Genomic DNA, 20470 nt, shown 5'->3' on the forward strand with positions numbered 1-20470 from the left:
CTAAGTTCCTTTACCAAGAATTACCAAGAAAATAATTACGGCCTAACCGCAACATGTAACCCGACGACCAACCACAAAATCACTGTAACCGAGAGTGCGGGGAATGGAGTGAGAGGGGGGGGGGGGATACAGTAGATACAATATTGTAGAAGTTACGGATACGATGCAGGTAAAAACGTATTACTGTATTGGCAATTAAACTAAATTAAACAAACAAGTAGTTATGTAACTACCATGTAACTGAGGGACCTGACAGCTGAGTGGATAGCGCTTCGGATTCATAGTCCTGAGGTTCCGGGTTCGATCCCCGGTGGAGGTGGAAACAAATGGGAAGAGTTTCACCCTGATGCCCCCGTTACCTAGCAGTAAATAGGTACCTGGGAGTTAGACAGCTGCTACGGGCTGCTTCCTGGTGGTATGTGTAACAAAAAGGAGGCCTGGTCGAGGACCGGGCCGCGGGGATGCTAAGCCCTGAAATCATGTTTCCCAGGAAACACACTACCACATTGGCTCCAAGTCGTCTGGTGTTAACCTGTTTGTTCATTTCTTGCATAACCACATTCACCAACAACATACTCTATTGAATACTGGTTTTTCATTAGTACCTCACACTACATGCACAAGTCTACGACATATCTACTTATAATTCTCAATTTCCATTTCACAATCAAATTGCCTTTCACACCTAAGCAATATGTATTTGCCTTTATATGCATAACTATAATATATTTATATATATTTTGACTTAATATATTGATATATTTAAACTACTACACATCTCTAAAATATTTTAATGAAATGTATATTCAGTCCAGGTATTAGATAATTACGTTAACTAATTCTCAACCAAATTCTAATTTGGTTGAGTATCTCCTATGTTTGTGATACATTCACACGAGTGAGTTGTACCTTTGGGACTTCATCAGTGAATCTGGGACCGTCATTCCTTGAGCTGCAGTGCGACAATAACAGTTTACCTGGCAGCATCATGGCGGTTATGTACACACAGCACTACCAGACGTGCGATAAGTACACACAGCACTACCAGACGTGCGATAAGTACACACAGCACTACCAGACGTGCGATAAGTACACACAGCACTACCAGACGGTCGTTATGTACACACAGCACTACCAGACGTGCGTTATGTACACACACACCCTACTAGACGTGTACACACCCTACCAGATGTGCGTTATGTACACACACACACCCTACCAGACGTGTACACACAAACACTTAAAAGTCCCGTATTAAAGTGCCATAGAGCTGTATCCAGAACAGGGACTTACTTATTCCTACTCTTCAACGGACTATTCCACTATTCTTAAATCATCATATTCTTAAAACATGCTTTTGTTATAACCATAAATTCTAGTGGCTGCTTCCTGGCAGCTGTTATAACAGCAGTTGACAAAATATATTAATGGTAAATGCGGGCCGCTGCAAGCAACAGCCTGGTAGACCAAACTCTCCCAAGTCAAGCCTGGCCTCGGGCCGGGCTTGGGGAGTAGAACTCCCAGAACCCCATCAAACAGGTATATGTGGGCCTGCGGGCCGCTCCAAGCAACAGCCTGGTGGACCAAACTCTCCCAAGTCAAGCCTGGCCTCGGGCCGGGCTTGGGGAGTAGAAGAACTCCCAGGACCCCATCAACCAGGTAATATATTCCAACATACAATCAATTTGAATAGCCTGATTACTTTACTTTTTATATAAAACTTATTTATCAAACTATACATTACCACTGGATTTCAAAATATGCCCCGAAACTTGAATGATAATTGGAAATCTTATATCACAACAAGAGTACAAAAATGGTTAACTACACAATTTATATTTATGGTCGGTAGATGAGGTTTACATATAATTGAAACAAATAAATTCAAACACATACCCGGTAAATGAGGAAATGGTTTACATACAATTGAAACAAATAAATTTAAAACACATACCAAGTCTTCTGGCCCGGCCACATACAAACCACATAATGGGAGTCAGGAATCACATTATATAAATCACGGCATTCCAAAACCCCCAATTACACCAAGTGGTCTATTTCAGTCCTCCACAGAGCGCTGGTTTAGTTTCAAATATACGATAGACTTCACGTAACACTTGAAGCGTCTATTTCCATCACTCGAAAAGTCCATTTTAGGGTCTTCCTCGACGTGAGTATTCAAGGAGGAAAACTATTCCATTAACCGTAGCATTAACCAGATTTTCTCGTGCTTTCCGGCCACGGCCGTCTTCACAGTTTTCAAAACCACACACATACACACGAGGCACAGCTTTTGTGACATATTCCCCGCCATAGACGAGGAAAAACACAACTCACGACTATATTATCCGGGAAGATCACTCTAGCCCAGCACCCGGAGCACCGCCCTGCTCTTCAACACACACACCTCATTTTCCGGCATTTAAATGGCTCGCCGCGTGATTTTCAGACGTGGCCTGCACTCATAACCTTACTTTCTCGACAGACAGAGACCCCATTCATTATATGGTAGTGATATACACCCATTAAGCACCTTTTTTCTTCTTGGCTGGACTAGTCGCATCCTTCGAGGTTGAAGCCATCTCTCCCAGTGAATTGATCGATACTTCCCAGCGCCGTCACAAGAGGGCAGCACCCAAACCACAAACAAAACGGATTTTAGTCCCAATGACCGACTTCGTTAAACTATATTGACTTAATATAATACATTCAACTACGGGGCCAACGTACTTTTCCAAACTATGATGACTGAAGTTTAAAAAAATTGGTTAAAAGCCCCATTTTTGAAGGATATGGTTGCGGTACGACAGGTTGGGCAGCACCCATCGCTACCACATCTGTTGGTGATACCCATTGGGTGCCGGGGCTGGCTGCCAGCCACACACGCCTCTCCCCACACCTCCAAACAAGAATTATATTACAGGCAAATGATACTTAAAATACCGTTTACTAAATCGCTGGGCACACCATGTAATAATGGATACGTTCCCAGAGTAATAACATTACGCCAATTTCCCATGCTTATATTAATTCATTAAATATACGATAAATCTGATACAAACACGTAATTTATGGCAAATTCGTGATAAATACTTTATTTTCAATCAAGCATTTGTAACTTATTTAAGCAACAAAATATATTTTAGTATAGCGTTCTTCTCATGTGAAACGAACACGATGAAAAATTAATATTGCAAGGAGAAATACTACAGCCACAGCTGTTTCACCCACGTATATACGGCCACAGAAAATCTATTAAGAGCCCCGCTCCTGTGCCAGGTAAGTCCACTACGGGCTCACCATAGCCCGTGCTACTTGGAACTTGTTCTGAGTAGCTGAATCTATAACAACAATAATCTATTAACAAATACTAAACTCATATGAACACTAAGTGGTGATAGAGACCAGGGTGTCTCACACATGGTGGTGGTAGGGTGTCAAGCAAGCCAGTATCCACACTTACAAACACCACTTCCACACAAATATCCATGGAACCTCACAGCCACTCACTAAATCTCCTTCAGATATATTCAAATATTTGTAAATAAGGTTTAGGTTAAGCCCTACTACACTACCACAGTTATATATATAATCATTTGTACACATTTCTAGGTGTGTTATTAACCAGATTTCTTATAACTAGCTGGTGCGATATACATTGTATAGCCAGCTGGTGTATTGTGTATAACCAGGTGGTGTGAAATTGCATTCTCTGATAACTTTTAGAATATACACAAAGATATCGTGATGTGTTTATAAGAAAATCAATAAGATTCAGTTTGGTTGCATTGGTTTTTCACCATGTTGTGGTGTAGTGGCCCAAACCTGGTGCTTGGAGGGCCATGTAACCAAAATAATGCCTCCAACTAAAAGTCAATTACCCTCTGTCAAAGCATTTTAATACCAATCTCCTGTCCAGCCGTAAAATTCCACAGTGAACATCTTAGCTTCTCAGACGTCAGATTCTTGGAAAAATAATAACCAGGGGCGAGATTCACGAAGCAGTTACGCAAGTACTTACGAACGTGTACATCTTTCCTCAATCTTTGACGGCTTTGGTTACCATTATTAAACAGTTTACAAGCATGAAAACTTCCCAATTAACTGTTGTTATTGTTATAAACAGCCTCCTGGTGCTTCGGAGCTCATTGACGATTTAATAATTGTAAACAAAACCGGCAAAGATTGAGAAAAGATGTACAGGTTCACAAGCACTTGCGTAACTGCTACGTGAATCTGGCCTCAGGAATTTTCTACGAGGCTTGTCATAAATTTACTGATGACCATCAATGAAAATCATAGGTACTTAAAGACCTTCCTTGTTTGTGGACAGGCTGCTTTTGGTAGGCTCTCACAAATGTATTCTGCGTTTGCGTGCGCGCGGACTAACAGGCTGACTAAATGAGTGTTGGCTGTAGTAGGCTTCTCATATATAAATTATTAGTTATATATTAGCATACTGTGCATATTTAGGCATGGGTTGTGATAATGACTTAAGTTGTTCTCCACTATCTTCAAAATATTTGTATGTGTTATAGTAACCTATAACACAAATAATACTACATATGTAGTATGATATATAACTATATCATACTACAACAGATGTTGCATGTAGGGGACGGACGGACAAGCAGTAATAATTATATTATATATATATATGTGAGTGTGTGTGTGTGTGTGTGTGTGTGTGTGTGTGTGTGTGTGTGTGTGTGTGTGTGTGTGTGTGTGTGTGTGTGTGGTTTGTATACACACAAACAGATGCCCAAGCAAAATCAATAAACGCTGGCAAAAGTGGATGTTAGTCAATCTATCGGAAATACCACCACTCCTGCTGCCCTGTGCTGGCAACGGCATGCAAGCTGATGTAACAACCATTATCAATGCACAAATGTTGACGAGTAAAATCAATCTTGCAGCCCCGGCAGTGACGTGCAACCCACACACACAAGCAGCAACATGAACATGTATATTAAGGTGTTGAGTGAGGAAGAGACGCTGTCATCCGTTTGGGATAAAACTACCCCCGTGGATTGTGAGTGAGTGAGTGGGTGAGTGACTCACTCACTCACTGGAGATTACCCATGGAGACGACGGCTGATCAACCCCGCTGCAACACCATAGAAGATACGTGATAGATCAAATAGATAGACATTGACGTACAAGAATACTTCCGCTTTACATCAAGACACTGTCGACCTGAGGGTTGACATATTTAATAGCCCTATTTGACACAAGAGTCCCAGCTCCACTTAGGTACAAGTTACAGGAAGAACAACCCAGCAGGCTTTCTTCCCAGAGAGGAATGGCTGTTCATCCAGCTATGGCGGTATGTTCACTAACAAGTGATGATACTGTCATTTAAACTTTCCTGCCATAGTCTAATCAAATGAGAAGCTACAGGTTTGGAGGGAAGAATTAGCGATGGGTGAAGTCTGCCTAGCCACACCCACAGACCAAGCTTTCCTAGAATTAACAACAAAGGGACACAAAGTGCTATGTATACCCTCGTGTTGGGCACACGCATGCCCCATGCCCACATGCACTTTCTATACCTTCATAAAACTCAAAATAATATCCAGAATAGAAAACGGGAAAGTGAAAGGCTATACTTAGAGAAAACATGACAGCATAATGTATTAAGTGTACCAAACACAATGTAATGAGACAATTGTAAGGTGTAATTCATGACGAGGTGACGGCTACGAAGCAACACAACACTGAGGTGTCATACCTTAGGGGTAGACGCCGACAGTCTACCCTTCCTCCCCCAGGGGCAAGGTAGTGTGGGTCGGGCAAGTGTAGGGCAAGCCGCCGCCGCTACCCACATGTTTTCCAAGAATCATGTGTTTACAACAAAAATATCGACACCCAATTGAGCTACGCGTTTCCAAACCACCTTGAACACCAATCAGAACCTCTCCATTTCTGAAGGCCTCTTTCTGATTGGCGCATTCCCAGATAATACTCTCTATAGTTCGTATTTGGTAGGCGACATAACACGAATAAGACCCAATATTCGTACCCACTACGAAAGGTCTTGATGAACACTAGATAATATAATTTCAGATCACACAAGCTGCCAAACACCACAATGAGAAAATCCTTGGAGCATGGCAGTGGAATCGAACCCGGGTCCAAGGTCACCTCCAGATGCACGCATTATACCCACTGAACCACGATGTGATTAAAACCGCTGAAATTCCTTTCTTATCCGTGAATATCTAGGATTCCCATCAAGACCAGATACACCACTACCACTAGAAATATTATTGTCATAAGGAAGGTTTTATAGTGGAAAACTATTGAAATAAATGTCCCAATTAATATATATCTGTAATAAGGATGCTATATTTTTTGTAGGGAGTTGCTTACGGGCAGGAATAACATTACTATCGTTCGTATAGACATTCAGTTCGTCCTGGGGAATAGGCGATGGGAGCTGTTCGTCCAGGCCAACTTTGACCAACCACCACTGTCTCAGTGGAACAATGTGCAACCCCCTTTATACCCACCACGAAGGAACGTAAGGAGAGAAGGTTAACACCTTCGCAGACTAACGCCCACTTGATGGGTATGGGGGGGGGTGGTTATCTTGAGATGATTTCGGGGCTTTTAGTGTCCCCGCGGCCCGGTCATCGACCAGGCCTCCACCCCCAGGAAGCAGCCCGTGACAGCTGACTAACACCCAGGTACCTATTTACTGCTAGGTAACAGGGGCATAGGGTGAAAGAAACTCTGCCCATTGTTTCTCGCCGGCGCCTGGGATCGAACCCAGGATCACAAGCCCAGCGTGCTGTCCTCTCGGCCGACCGGCTCCCTAAAGTAGGGGGGGGGGTGTGTGGTTGCATAATAAATGTTGACCAGACCACACGCTAGAAAGTGAAGGGACGACGACGTTTCGGTCCGTCCTGGACCACAATCCACTTGAGAATGGTCCAGGACGGACCGAAACATCGTCGTCCCTTCACTATCTAGTGTGTGGTCTGGTCAACATACTTCAGCCACGTTATTGTGACTCATCGCCTGCATAATAAATAATGGAACACCATACCAACACCTGTCAAGATATGCTCCAACACCCCCTCTCAAAACCATCTCTTCGCCAACACACAACTGCACCACCACCAAGGTAACAGGAGAGTGGAAGCCCACACCATCACAAGACAGCTTGTCACCACTTCTCCCCCTCCCTAATCTTAATGTACCTATTGCCCTCACTACCAACATGGCAAGAGAAGGAACAACCACGGAGACCCACAGTGATGGCTGGGCGTCTCACTTCTCGTTCTCACTTCTCAGGAGGCCTGGTCGACGACCGGGCCGCGGGGACACTAAGCCCCGGAAGCACCTCAAGGTAAGGTTCCTACAACTACGTTTTCTATGTTTCAAAGCAATACTAATTCTATAATGTTAGCCAGTTCCAAATAAGTTACCACACGTCTCAAACTCCTTTCGGGGTCAACCTGCACATAAGAGTATACCACGATACATTCACAGAACTATCAATGATGTTCAAGAAACATGTAAGTACTTCATTCATAATGATGTACTGCCAAGGAACTTAGCCAAGTATCCAAAGGTTGCTTACTGTAGGTGCGGCCTGCATGTGACTGTAAAGCTGCCGCCCAGTTGGGTGGGTGTGGAGCACATGACTGTAAAGCTGCCGCCCAGTTGGGTGGGTGTGGAGCACATGACTGTAAAGCTGCCGCCCAGTTGGGTGGGTGTGGAGCACATGACTGTAAAGCTGCCGCCCAGTTGGGTGGGTGTGGAGCAGGATTAGTAACTGTGCGGCTAACTATATATGTTAACTGTCATCTATATAGACTTGTGGACCACTGCTTGAACCACGTGTATAAAAAAGGCTATTGATATATTTATATGTATTTTTTATATATGTATATATTCATGTACATATGTATATTCCGTATGTGTGTAATGTATATGTTTATTAAAAAAGTGTAACTATTTTCGCAAGATAATTACCCGATTAGTTAAATGAACTGGGATTGAGTTCCTAAACCCATTATGTGCCTCTGTCACCCTTAACAGCGACACTGTAAACTAAACCACCTCACGGCACCAAAACCACAAAACCGAACCCTAAAATCCTAAACAAACCCCCAAAAAGCAAGAGTACCCAAAACATCCGCCCGCCCTCCCGGCCACCACACCAGGAGACGAGTAAACAAACTGGAACCAAATAAATGTCGACACTTGGAAGTGTGAGAGAGGGGGCTGAGAGTGGAGTGAGAGAGGGGGGTGTGGAGAGAGAGGGGGGGGTAGTGTGGAGAGAGAGGGGGGGTGTGGAGTGGGAGGGGTTAGGGGTGTGTGGAGTGGAGTTAGGGGGTGTGGAGTGGGGTGGCTGGCGGCCATTCCTGGAGCTTGCTGGCCAGCGGTCACCTTCACGACCCATCTTCCCACAGCAGAAGCAGCAGCAGCAGCAGCCTAGCGCGCTAAATTATCATATATTACCCCCCTCCTTCCCACTTTTTCTTGCAATAACAGTTTTATATTTAAATAAATGTATAAATCATGTCCATATCATCATTTCCAGTTTCAAACTTCGTGTGTTCTGCTTGTGTTGGATTGTATGTCTGAGGTCGAACGTGACCTCTTGGGGGAAACCCAAGGTAACACCATACCTGCGGGCGTGGGCAAGTGTTTCTCTCTCAATTTTGTTGCTTTAGATTCAGCTACTGGGCCCCTAAAGTTGCAAGTAGCACGGGCTATGGTGAGCCCGTAGTGGACTTATCTGGTACAAGAGATGTCCTTTCATGGGGGAGCTGTCTTTCCCTCCAGGCTGTGCTGGGGAGCTGTCTCCCCCCTACAGGCTGTGCATCACCAGTAAACAATATGCAACAACAACGGGCTCATTATGTCGAGGTTATAGTGGTGTTCACAATAAATAAGCCTGTTCTTGTACCTAACAAATCACATCCAATACAAACAAACGAGCAAACAAAACAACCTATCTTGCATGAAGGACTTCAAATGACTTCAAATTACAAATTACTTCAAATTCCCCATAGTTTAAATGTGACCAATGTTAAGAGCCGTTAATTAACCGCCCCTCTCCCTCCCTCCCTCACCGCTATTACGAGCATCAGCGTAATTTGTAATTAGTTACGACATCGTAAACTTCAGTGGCCTTGGAACAGTCGATAACGCAGCTTAAATAGTTGCAAGGTTAGTCACTGACCATGTGACGCCCAGCGGTCGTGTACACAAGCGTCACCAGGACACCGTTCGTGATGCGCAGTCCATGAATCCGGATTCAATTCCCTGTTGAGGCGTATACATATGGGGCAGTTTCTCTCATCTGATGCTTCTATCTGTTGTGTGTTGCATCCTGTGGAGGGTCGAGGGTAGGCTACGATGCCCTCCTAAACCCGAGTAAGGAACAAATCCAGAAGGGCCGTGACGAGGTTTCGAACCTACGTCTGAATTCCCGAGTAAGGACTTAATTTCTGCCCCTACAACGGGAATTATTAATTTGAAGTTTATACACAGGATAAGCAACCCCACCAAGCAACAGTCTGTTGGACCAAACTCAAGTCAAGCCTGGCCTCGGGCCGGGCTTGGGGAGTAGAAGAGCTCCCAGAACCCCATCAACCAGGTATCAAGCAGGATGACAAAGTGACAGCCAGTATTAACAGCACCAAAATGTGCATCAACCCGAGGAATAACAACAGAAGATCCTTTGTTTACACCATGAGCTGTAGTCACACGACGGGTCGGTTACCACACAAACCCACAGACTTGCAACAAATCAAAACAGAATGCACCGTGTTTTTGCAAGCGACCCCTGGACCTGATTCTTGCAACAAATTATTCAAAAAGGAATGAAAATTAGCACGAGCACGGGCGCTCAGTGTGATATTGAGAGAGAGCTTAGATACTGGCGAGAAGGTACTTCACCAGTACACGGCCCCATTCCACAAGGGAGGTAGCTTTAAGTGGCCATCAATTTCCCACCACTTGTGGAGTGGGGCTGCTGACCTCCCCGTACACTGGTTGTACAAACATAACATTCTATTAAAGCACTTGAGAGCTGATTAAGAGACGAATCTGAGTGTTTTTTGTTAATAAAATAATTACATAACGCAGGTCAACTTGGGTTTAGAGCAGGAAGATCCTGACTTCTTAAATTTACTGAACCATAAGGACTATCATGATGCAGCTCTTATACACACTTTGCAAAGGTATTTGATGAAGGGAAGGGAGCTATCAGGAGAAAGCGCCTTGCCGTTACGACTACGCATTTCTATTCAGATATTGACATGCAAAAACTCATTCTGTTTGGCATTCTGGAAGCTCCCAACACTTAAATGATGCCACTGTGTAGTTACAGTAGCGAAGATGGCTCCAGTAACGAGCAGTGCCACATACCGGAGCCGGTAGGCCAAGCGGACAGCACGCGGGACTTGTGATCCTGTAGTCCTGGGTTCGATCCCAGGCCCCGGCGAGAAACAATCTATAACAACAACAGTCATTACCACCTGCTAACTTGAGGGTGTGGGATATCCCCAGTGTCACGCCTAGTTGACTCTACTGGTCTAACTCCTGGCTGTGTTTCGCTCGGGTGGGCACATGTTTGGGCCGTGTTGTCTAAGCAACATCTTCCAGGTGAATGAACTTTTATAAACTGTATGGCGTTATTTTGCTAATTTTGTGCATCTCGCTTCAAAATTGTTTCACGGGAATGTATTTGTAATCTCTTAAGTAGTGGAGAGCTCAGACACACTGCCAGGCTGATCAGAGTTTGCAGCACAAGCGAGCACCTCGCACTTTAATCTCACTCACTCACTCACCAAAGGGCTTTAATCTCATCCTCACTCACTGTCAATTCGGAGGATGGGTTGCCCTGGGAGTTAGACAGTCGCTACGGGCTGCTTCCTGGGGGTGTGTAACAAAAAGGAGGCCTGGTCGAGGACCGGGCCGCGGGGACGCTAAGCCCCAACATCATCAAGATAACCCTGTCAATTCCCCCGACAATTTTGTATGTGGTGATCATGTCTCCCCGTGCCACACACTTGTGTGAGGTGTGTGTGAGAGTGAGATAATGAAACATGGGAGTGTGCCTGCCCTCGGGCGAGTGAGTAACCCAGGCCAGACGTGCTCCCTCTTACTAAACCAGGCGGTGACGCAATGGGCTGGTGGCCTCTCTCTGGTGTGGGGCTGGGTGGGGGTGGTGGGGGAAGGGGGATGGTGTGGGGATGGTGTGGATGGTGTTGGGGAGAGGGGGGAATAGTGTGTGGGAGAGGGGGGGATGGTGTGGGAAGGCTGGGTGCAGTGTAAACACAGCACTGCTTTAATTAATATAGTGTGCAAATCGTTTACTCCCCAATACACACTACCCACTGGACCAGGATAAGCTTAAATGTCCCCAAATATCACCAAAAACGGTGTTTGGAATTACACGGGCTCACCATAGCCCGTGCTACTTGGAACTTTTTGTTCCGGGTAGCAAATCTTTAACAACAACAACGGTGTTTGGAAGGCACTATAATCCTCTTTGTTTTACCAAGATCATTTTAAGCTCATCGTGGTCCTGTGGGTGATGCGTGTCTCTGGGGCATCGAGGGACGACGCTTCGATCCCAATTCATAACCACAATAATGTCTCAGACATACCACGATTGTTCTCTAAGGTGAAACAACCTCTGGGAGTCGCATTTGGAGCTACATACCGTGTTCTTTTACGGGGCTACTCATGCCCATGCCACCTTTTGGGTGGCTTAATCTTCATCAATCAAGCAATCACTTTATTCTTCTTCACGTTTTGATTAAGATATGCTGTTAGATTTGGGATTCATGTACCTCAGGTGTGTTTCTAAGCTGCACGACTCAGAATGTGAGTCAGCTCACAATGTTCAAGAGAGAACTGGATAAGCACCTCCAAAGGATACCTGATCAACCAGGCTGTGACTCATACGTCAGGCTGCGAGCAGCCGCCTGGTTGATCAGTCCAGCAACCAGGAGGCCTGGTCGACGACCGGGCCACGGGGACGCTAAGCCCCGGAAGCACCTCAAGGTAAGCTTAAATATTTGATTTTCGCCCATTCTGGTGCTCCAGTTATGCTCCTCGTGCATTTGTTTCGTAAAGTTTGAAGGAGTTTAATTTGTAATAAGCGACTGGACAATCAGGTCAAGAGAGGACCTCATAGCGCGGGGGTTCTGTCCTGATCAGCTTCTGTTTGACTTCCAATTTGTGTCTTAACTGAACTGCCATTAAGCCTGGTGGTGGGTTTCCTTCATTATTTTATTATAGTTGCTAAAGATTCGCTACCTGGAACAAAAAGTCTCAAGTAGCACGGTCTATGGTGAGCCCGTGTTTTTTTTATTATAGTTTGTCAATTCACACACCTTTATATGTGACTTCTGCTAACTAATCCAGGTTTACATTTTACATGACGGAGTGGATTTGTAGATCCAGATTTGTGTAGTAGAGGGATTTTGTCTATTCTTTACTGTGAAGTGCAACCCATCCTCCGAATAGACAGTACGTTTTAATACTAAATATAATAAGTGCATTCCTTAATATTTGCATGTAACATAAATACACTTATGCCATTACATTTACCTCCCCATATATTCTCATTTTCTGTCAAGATATTAAATATTTTAGAATGAAATTTAATGTTCACTTCTATATACACAAATTTTAAATATGAAGAATTTCTTTTCCAGTTTTATTAAACAAAGATTTTATACAAAATTTGAAAATATCCTGAATTATTTTATAATTTATTGAAAGATTTTAGTTTTGTTTTATTTGTTTTATAAAATTGTAATATCAATATAGCTATAGGTTAAGTACTAATTATAATTAATTTAAGAAGCAATAAAATGTTTGTCCTCCTACACTAAGAAGGTCGTGGTTTTCTATACAGCTTTTCAGGTAAACTCTAATATTCACAATATTTTGGTGCGAGTCTGACTATTATTATTAAGTGTATTTATGTACTAAGCCGGTAGTCAGGATTGTATTTATTACATTTAGTATTAAAACGTACTGTCTATTCGGAGGAGGTGCCGCGCATGTCACACCGTACACAGGACGTTATGAAGAGAGACTTCAAAACCTACCCAACCCCACCATAACACGGCCTAGCCTAATCACGTGTACGGTTTTGACGAATGTTACTCGAACGGTTTTGTGTACTGTAAGACCTCAGCCCGTGTAAACATCCTCTGCATCGGTGTGTGTCTGCATATCTGGAGTCGCTCCCCCTCTCTCCCCCCTCCTCTTCCCCTCTCCCCCCCTCCCTCCCCCCTCCTCTTCCCCTCTCCCCTCCTCTTCCCCTCTCCCCCCCCTCGGTAATGACCAAGCTTGCCTTCAATCTGGTCTCATTTTACTTTCTCTATGTCAAGAGACTTGTTTTTTCACACTTTTTTGTTTCCTATAGCGACTCGCATTTTCCACGTTTATCACCTTTATGTACCGTTCTCTCTACACTATGAGCTACGTTGTCGTTTATTAAATCTTTGGTAGAGTTGTCATGTTCAACTCTTAGTTGTTGAACTTACAAGAGTGCCCAGTTTCTTTCCGCATATTCTTAATCCTTAATGCCCTATAACTCGTCTAGTACTTCTATATTTTATTTCCCCCCAAACTAACTTGTTTATATTGGCATTTTCACTTTCTACATGTTCTGTAACTAGTGTTTACACCAGGATCTCCACATTCTACACCCTCCATGCTCTGTAAGCAGTGTTTACACCAGGATCTCCACATTCTACACCCTCCATGCTCTGTAACTAGTGCTTACACCAGCATCTCCACATTCTACACCCTCCATGCTCTGTAACTAGTGTTTACACCATCTCCACATTCTACACCCTCCATGCTCTGTAAGCAGTGTTTACACCAGGATCTCCACATTCTACACCCTCCATGTTCTGTAACTAGTGTTTACACCAGCATCTCCACATTCTACACCCTCCATGTTCTGTAACTAGTGTTTACACCAGCATCTCCACATTCTACACCCTCCATGCTCTGTAACTAGTGTTTACACCAGCATCTCCACATTCTACACCCTCCATGCTCTGTAACTAGTGTTTACACCAGCATCTCCACATTCTACACCCTCCATGCTCTGTAACTAGTGTTTACACCAGCATCTCCACATTCTACATCCTCCATGCACGTGCTTGTAATGGAGAAATATCTGCGCTTCACCCTAATTCTACCATTCCCAGGTGCATGGACTGGATCATTTAGACAGGAGAGTAGTGGCTCGCACTCTGCATGATCCGCAACTGGGCCTTGTGGAGGCGAGGAAGACGCAGAAGTGGTTCGTGCATAGAATAGAAGAGTTGGAGCTTCAAAGGGCCCGTTCTCTTAATTTGTCACTTTATAACAAAAACAAATCCAGCTAGAGTCCAATGCACAGGAAAGGTAGATATTTGTGAGCAGTTACTTATTCATAAGTTGTTTGTTACGTAGGTTACGATAACTTAAATTTGTTTACATATTAGTTAAGATGAGTCGCAGGAGAGGGCGCAGGATGGGATACGACCCCTCGGCGCTTCGCCCCTTCTTGAGGTTATCTTGAGATGATTTCGGGGCTTTAGTGTCCCCCGCGGCCCGGTCCTTGACCAGGCCTCCACCCCCAGGAAGCAGCCCGTGACAGCTGACTAACACCCAGGTACCTATTTTACTGCTAGGTAACAGGGGCATAGGGTGAAAGAAACTCTGCTCATCGTTTCTCGCCGGCGCCTGGGATGGAACCCAGGACCACAGGATCACAAGTCCAGCGTGCTGTCCGCCGACCGGCTCCCTTCACTTCCCTGGTGATGAGTATGGCTCGGTGTCTTGTTCTTAGTGCATATAGTTCTCCAAGTGTCAATATACTGCTGTTAGTGTTGTCATGTGAGGATGTAACGCTTTCTACAACAACAGAAGCAGTACAGAGGGCCAGCATGGCCGGCTGACATTTCCTCCTTTTTTATTACCGCAACATGTGACGTGAACATGACATGACTCAGGCAGCCGCTGCACAGACAACAAACATTACTGTACCAGGAACCCACACTAAGCTGCCTGTGTGTGTGTGTGTACTTGACTGCGTAGGTGAAGGCAGTCAACATTGATGAAGAGGTTGGGTGTTGGGCATGTCTCCCCCACCCATATTCAGAGCCCGTCCTCACACCTCACAAGTTATAACTTTTTTGTAATATAAATAGTTGGTTTAAAACAAAAGTATATGCTGAAAATGTTTTTTGAAGAATTTAGTTTTCTGTAAACGGAATTCTGGGGAACACTAAAACAGTTTTCGAATTTCACATTAAACATTATCGTCAATAACACACTTTATTTAACATAACCAAACGTAATGATACCAAACATAATGATGCCAAATATAACCAAACGTAATGATACCAAACGTAACCAAACGTAATGATACCAAACATAACCAAACCTTAACCTAGAGATGAATAGCGTAAGACAATAGTTCTCAATCCATTCCCTTCAGCGGATCTCCTCCCTGAGGACAGGTTCAGTCCTTAAGGGTCCAAGGCGATGCAGCAGGAGGACCTGCTGCATGGGTGACAGCTTCTCCATATCTACCTACCCTGACTTTGCATCCTGGAGAGGCCACTCCAGACCGACAACCAGAGCGCAACTCCTTAGTCTCCTGAGACTGATAGATGCCTACTATCCAGGGAAAGCAAACTTGCGGATCTGGTCGCTTATCACACGAGCCTCGGGGGAAATAGCAGGAGAAAAGATTCGATATCGGAGTTACCTGCGCGTTACCAACACACCAAGGTACAGTCTATGAGGTTTGGACCTGCATCATTATCTTCCATTACCCTGGCCGGCATCCGCTTGTTCCATTATTGTGGCCAATATCCGCTTGTTCCATTGGAACGGCGCGTTACGATTCTAATCTTTTCCAGCCTGCATGTGAATGCCTTGAACACCACCTTGTAATCTAGTCAACTACTTCGCTGGTTCGCTCCCGTATATTCAGATAATCACAGATCTGTCTGATCAGACACTAAATATTACAATGTAATCCTTTTTACTCTGCTTGCGGGTGTTTTTCTGCACTCAACACCCGCAAAACACCCGCAAAACAGGGTCACACACACACACACATGAGGGGACATGGATGGAAACTGGAAACTCAGATGAGTCACAGAGATGTTAGGAAGTTTTCTTTTAGCGTGAGAGTAGTGGGAAAATGGAATGCACTTCAGGAACAGGTTGTGGAAGCAAATACTATTCATAATTTTAAAACCAGGTATGATAGGGAAATGGGACAGGAGTCATTGCTGTAAACAACCGATGCTCGAAAGGCGGGATCCAAGAGTCAATGCTCGATCCTGCAGACAACTAGGTGAGTACGTACACACACACACACACACACACACACACACACACACACACACACACACACACACACACACACACACACACACACACACACACACACCAGTATTTGAACCGTAAACGCCCACCAGGACGCCGCCTTAAACAGGGCTCTGGGATCATAAATATAAACGTTTGAATGCATTAGCGGACACGCTGCGACACCCATGTTGATTCTCAACTCACCACCGTGGCTAACGACGGGGGCCAGGTCGTTGTTAGCCTAATATAGAGTGAAATATGAGAGGCCTTTGACAGTACACCAGACTATCATCAAAATTGTCTATAGTCAATCAGGCTCGGCGCCATTTGAATCCTAACGCTTTGTTTCTCTAACGGTGATGAGGATGCTGAACAGTTGACAAACTAGGTATGATGTTTTCATATAATTGTTAGCATACTCAGGATATCGTTAATGGGCTAATATAAGCAGTAGTTAGGAAACAAGATTGTGAAATTTTGCCGCTTTAGGAGTTCTTGATGAAAATTGGTAGCCGTGACGAGTAGGGGAAATATTAATTTAATTAAGATTGAAATGAATTGTTTTGTGGAGACTTTCATGTCATCTGGTGTCCTGTTGGCTGTCATGTTAACCCTGTCCGATCATCAGAGATGGAACAAGACTCGTACACGTCTGTGTTCAATCATCAGAGATGGAACAAGCCTCGTGCGTCCGATCATCAGAAATGGAACAAGCCTCGTGCGTCCGATCATCAGAGATGGAACAAGCCTCGTGCGTCCGATCATCAGAGATGGAACAAGCCTCGTGCGTCCGATCATCAGAAATGGAACAAGCCTCGTGCGTCCGATCATCAGAGATGGAACAAGCCTCGTGCGTCCGATCATCAGAGATAGAACAAGGCTTGTGTACGTCTGTGTCCGATCATCAGAGATGGAACAAGCCTCGTATATGTTAGGATCCAACATTACCTCTGCTACTCGGTACTAAAATATGTAGAGATGTCGTATGATAACACAACATGTCAAGACTGGAAAGTGTTCAACAGGCAACATGCTTCTTGTCAGTGACCCGAGCTTTAGATCTCTAGCAGCAGTGAAAGCAACGAAAATATCCATTACCTGTATTTTACCTGTAGTGCCTTCCGAGAGTTATTCTACTCCAAGGACCAGAAAACCAGTGTCCCAGCCAGCTTCAAAGATATGCACAGTAAAGATAGCTATGTTTGAACAATACTTGCATGGGTTCTCGTCAAGATATTCCAACTCTCAGCTTTCTGAAGGCTTCACAGTTTACCAAAGACTTCCATATTTGCCATGTAGTTGATATCTATTTATATATTCTTGCCTGACAACGAAGTGTTTACATCAACGCCCACCTGCAGCCCATCTCAGGAGAGGGGACTCGAGGGAGCGCCAGCCAGGTAAGCTGAATCATCCTCCTTGGATACAACTTTTTTCCCCTTGCCCAGAATGGGGAGTTATTGGGCACAGCTCATGATAATTTAAGGACTTCGGCGCTTCTGATGTATTGAGGGAGGGGTCTGGAGGGGTGTGTGGGGCAGGATATGGGGTGTATGGGGGGTGTAAATGGGTGTGAGCGGGAGAATGTTGATTAAAATCTAAGGAATTTGAAGCTTTGCCCATCCTCCTCTTGTCACTGTGGTCGTCTTGTGGAGTACCTCGAGGAGTCTCGCGCTTATTATATTCCTACCTGGGCCTTCCATTGTTTTGTTGGGGAGGGGGGGGGTGGAGGGTTGTATATCACCATTATCGTCATGTCCTCAACTGGTGATGGTGGTGGTTGAGGTGAGGGGGGGGGTGTCTATGTCTGCAGGTGAGGCACAGCTTCATACAATAATTATAACAGGTGTAGTACAGAAAGCTACAACATGAAGATCATGCAAAAATGGTCTGAAAGATGGCTACCCGACTTTAAACCAAAAAAATGTAAAGTAATACAAGTGGAAGACTACGAGTTCTTCAAATCCAAAAAAGATTTAGAAGTAGACATAACACCAATCCTGCCACACACACACACACACCACCAGACTCATTACCAACAACTACACAGCTTGAAAACATTCAAATAGTTCCAGGACTTTGGATAAGGGCACATCCAAATCACTGTACACCACCTACGTGAGACCAGTGCTATAGTATGCAGCCGCAGCATGCAGTTTCCATCTAAATAAAAATACGAGAAAGCAATGAAAGTTTAGAGATGATGTAGGACCAGCCCCAGAACTGAGAAAACAGCAGCACATTTAAAGCCAGCGAACTAAATCATATTACCTTGGAAGAGAAAGGAAGAGACATGATTGGACATACAAAATCTTATGGAACGATGCCAAAATAAATAAGAAAAAGTGTAAGATGTGTAATAGTAGAAAGAGTTTGTGGTTGGAGGCAAGAGACAAGTTACACGGGGGTTATGGAGAAACATTTACTTGGGCTAAGAATTAAGTAAATGATGTGTGGCTAAGCGGTGGTAGGCTAACACAACATACATATTTTAATGTAGATTTTGCAAAGGTCATGTAGATGGGATCAATTGTATTAAAGACAACCAAACATTGTAAAGGTGGGACCCAAGAGCTGACTCTTGGGACCTGCAGCAATGATGTGCGCACATGCGCCCCACACACGTGCACACGCACACACCCGCTGCTTGACACAGGTGTGTCCCAACACCTGTGTACGAGCAGGTGTCACCCAGCCACTCCCCAACCAACTCTGGGGTTCGTCCCAGACCTCGAGAAAATCAAACCATTAACCATACAACAAAAATAGATTCACAGAGTATAACCAACTTGTGTATAAAACATACCCGTTAGCCACACGGGCCCCAGCAACCTTCTCACTGCCTGAAACAAGTCTTACTGAAGTCTGAAGCATCACAAACAACTAGACAAACAAGCCGAAGTAGTTATGCAAGCACTTACGAACCTGTAAACCTTTTCTCAATCTTTGGCGGCTTTGTTTACAATTATTAAACAGTTAATGAGCTCCGAAGCACCAGGAGGCTGTTAATAACAATAACAACAGTTGATTGGCAAGTTCTCATGCTTGTAAACTGTTTAATAAACGTAAACAAAGCCGTCAAAGATTGAGGAAAGACGTACACGTTCGTAAGTACTTGCGTAAATGCTTCGGGAATCAGGCTCTCTGGTGTATACGCCACCGGACGTGTTCCTTCAACACGTAACGCGTCGCAAATATGGTAGTCCATTAACAGTACTCGCGTAATAGTACTAAGGTACATGTGATTGCCAGTGTTAGCTCCTGAGTCGTCCCCCTCCGAGTCGCTCATTAAACAATGGCTCTCGACCGTCTTGTAAATGATCTTGGCATGACATAGGGGGTGTGTGTGGACCGCCGCTTCTCCCGGCTCCCGCCACTTGAGCAGCACTTGCACTCAAGTGCTGCCTTACAGCCCTATGGTTCATCTTGGTCTCCAGTTACCTCCCGTACTCTACCAGCCCGCGAGGGAGCGAGGGAGAGCGAGGAAGAGCAAGACCAAGAGAGCGAGAGAGAGCGAGAGTGCTCATGTGCCTGTGCATGCAAGGTGTTGACCTTCGTGCACGTGCAAGAAGCCTCATCTTGCACAAGTGCCGTCTCCCTTTGCCCCCTTCGCGGGCCATCAGTGTTGCAGAACAGTCACCACCACTTGCCTCCTGCAGGTCCCCGTCACCTCCACACTAAGATAATGTCTAGGTTACTCAAGACATCTTAGTGCTCAACACCACAAATGGTCCCCAGAACAGCCTATCTTCCCAACAGTCTGAGAGCACTTTGGTTTTCCATTAACAGATAACTTCCTTTTCAAACTGCAAACTAGCAGCTTGTTCTCTACTGCTTATTGCTACGAGAGACGTGACTATCCATATATACAATGCTAACCAGCATCGACAATTGCTAATGGCTTCCATGGACAGGGTTAGAGACGTTGCGTTCCAGTCCTTTAACAACCAGGTACCCAATTACTGCTGGGTGAACGAGGGCACACTGGTTAATATCAGTGCCCAGATGACCTTCCCTGCCCAGGATACGAACCCACACCAAATGGCTTGTGAGAGGAGTTACCACTGCGCATCAAGTCCTTTGTTCAATTTCACACTGAAAAGGA

The 20470-nt window shown here is 44.7% G+C and overlaps 1 protein-coding gene across 17 annotated transcripts in view; it reads right to left on the bottom strand.

Moving 5' to 3' along the window:
* Positions 1-20470, bottom strand: part of LOC123746519 (actin-binding LIM protein 2) — a 284312-nt gene that overhangs the window by 105282 nt on the left and 158560 nt on the right. The window contains exon 1 of one of the 17 annotated variants that reach the window (XM_045728062.2): positions 2534-2600. The exons of the other annotated variants lie outside the window; for them this stretch is intronic. Coding sequence (XP_045584018.1) covers positions 2534-2582 — 49 coding nt within the window. The 5' untranslated portion in view covers positions 2583-2600. Of the gene's footprint in view, positions 1-2533; positions 2601-20470 lie in introns of those variants that run through there. 17 annotated transcript variants of the gene reach the window in all.

This window comes from Procambarus clarkii, chromosome 90 (assembly GCF_040958095.1).
Source record: "Procambarus clarkii isolate CNS0578487 chromosome 90, FALCON_Pclarkii_2.0, whole genome shotgun sequence".
In the NCBI taxonomy this organism is placed as follows: domain Eukaryota; kingdom Metazoa; phylum Arthropoda; class Malacostraca; order Decapoda; family Cambaridae; genus Procambarus; species Procambarus clarkii.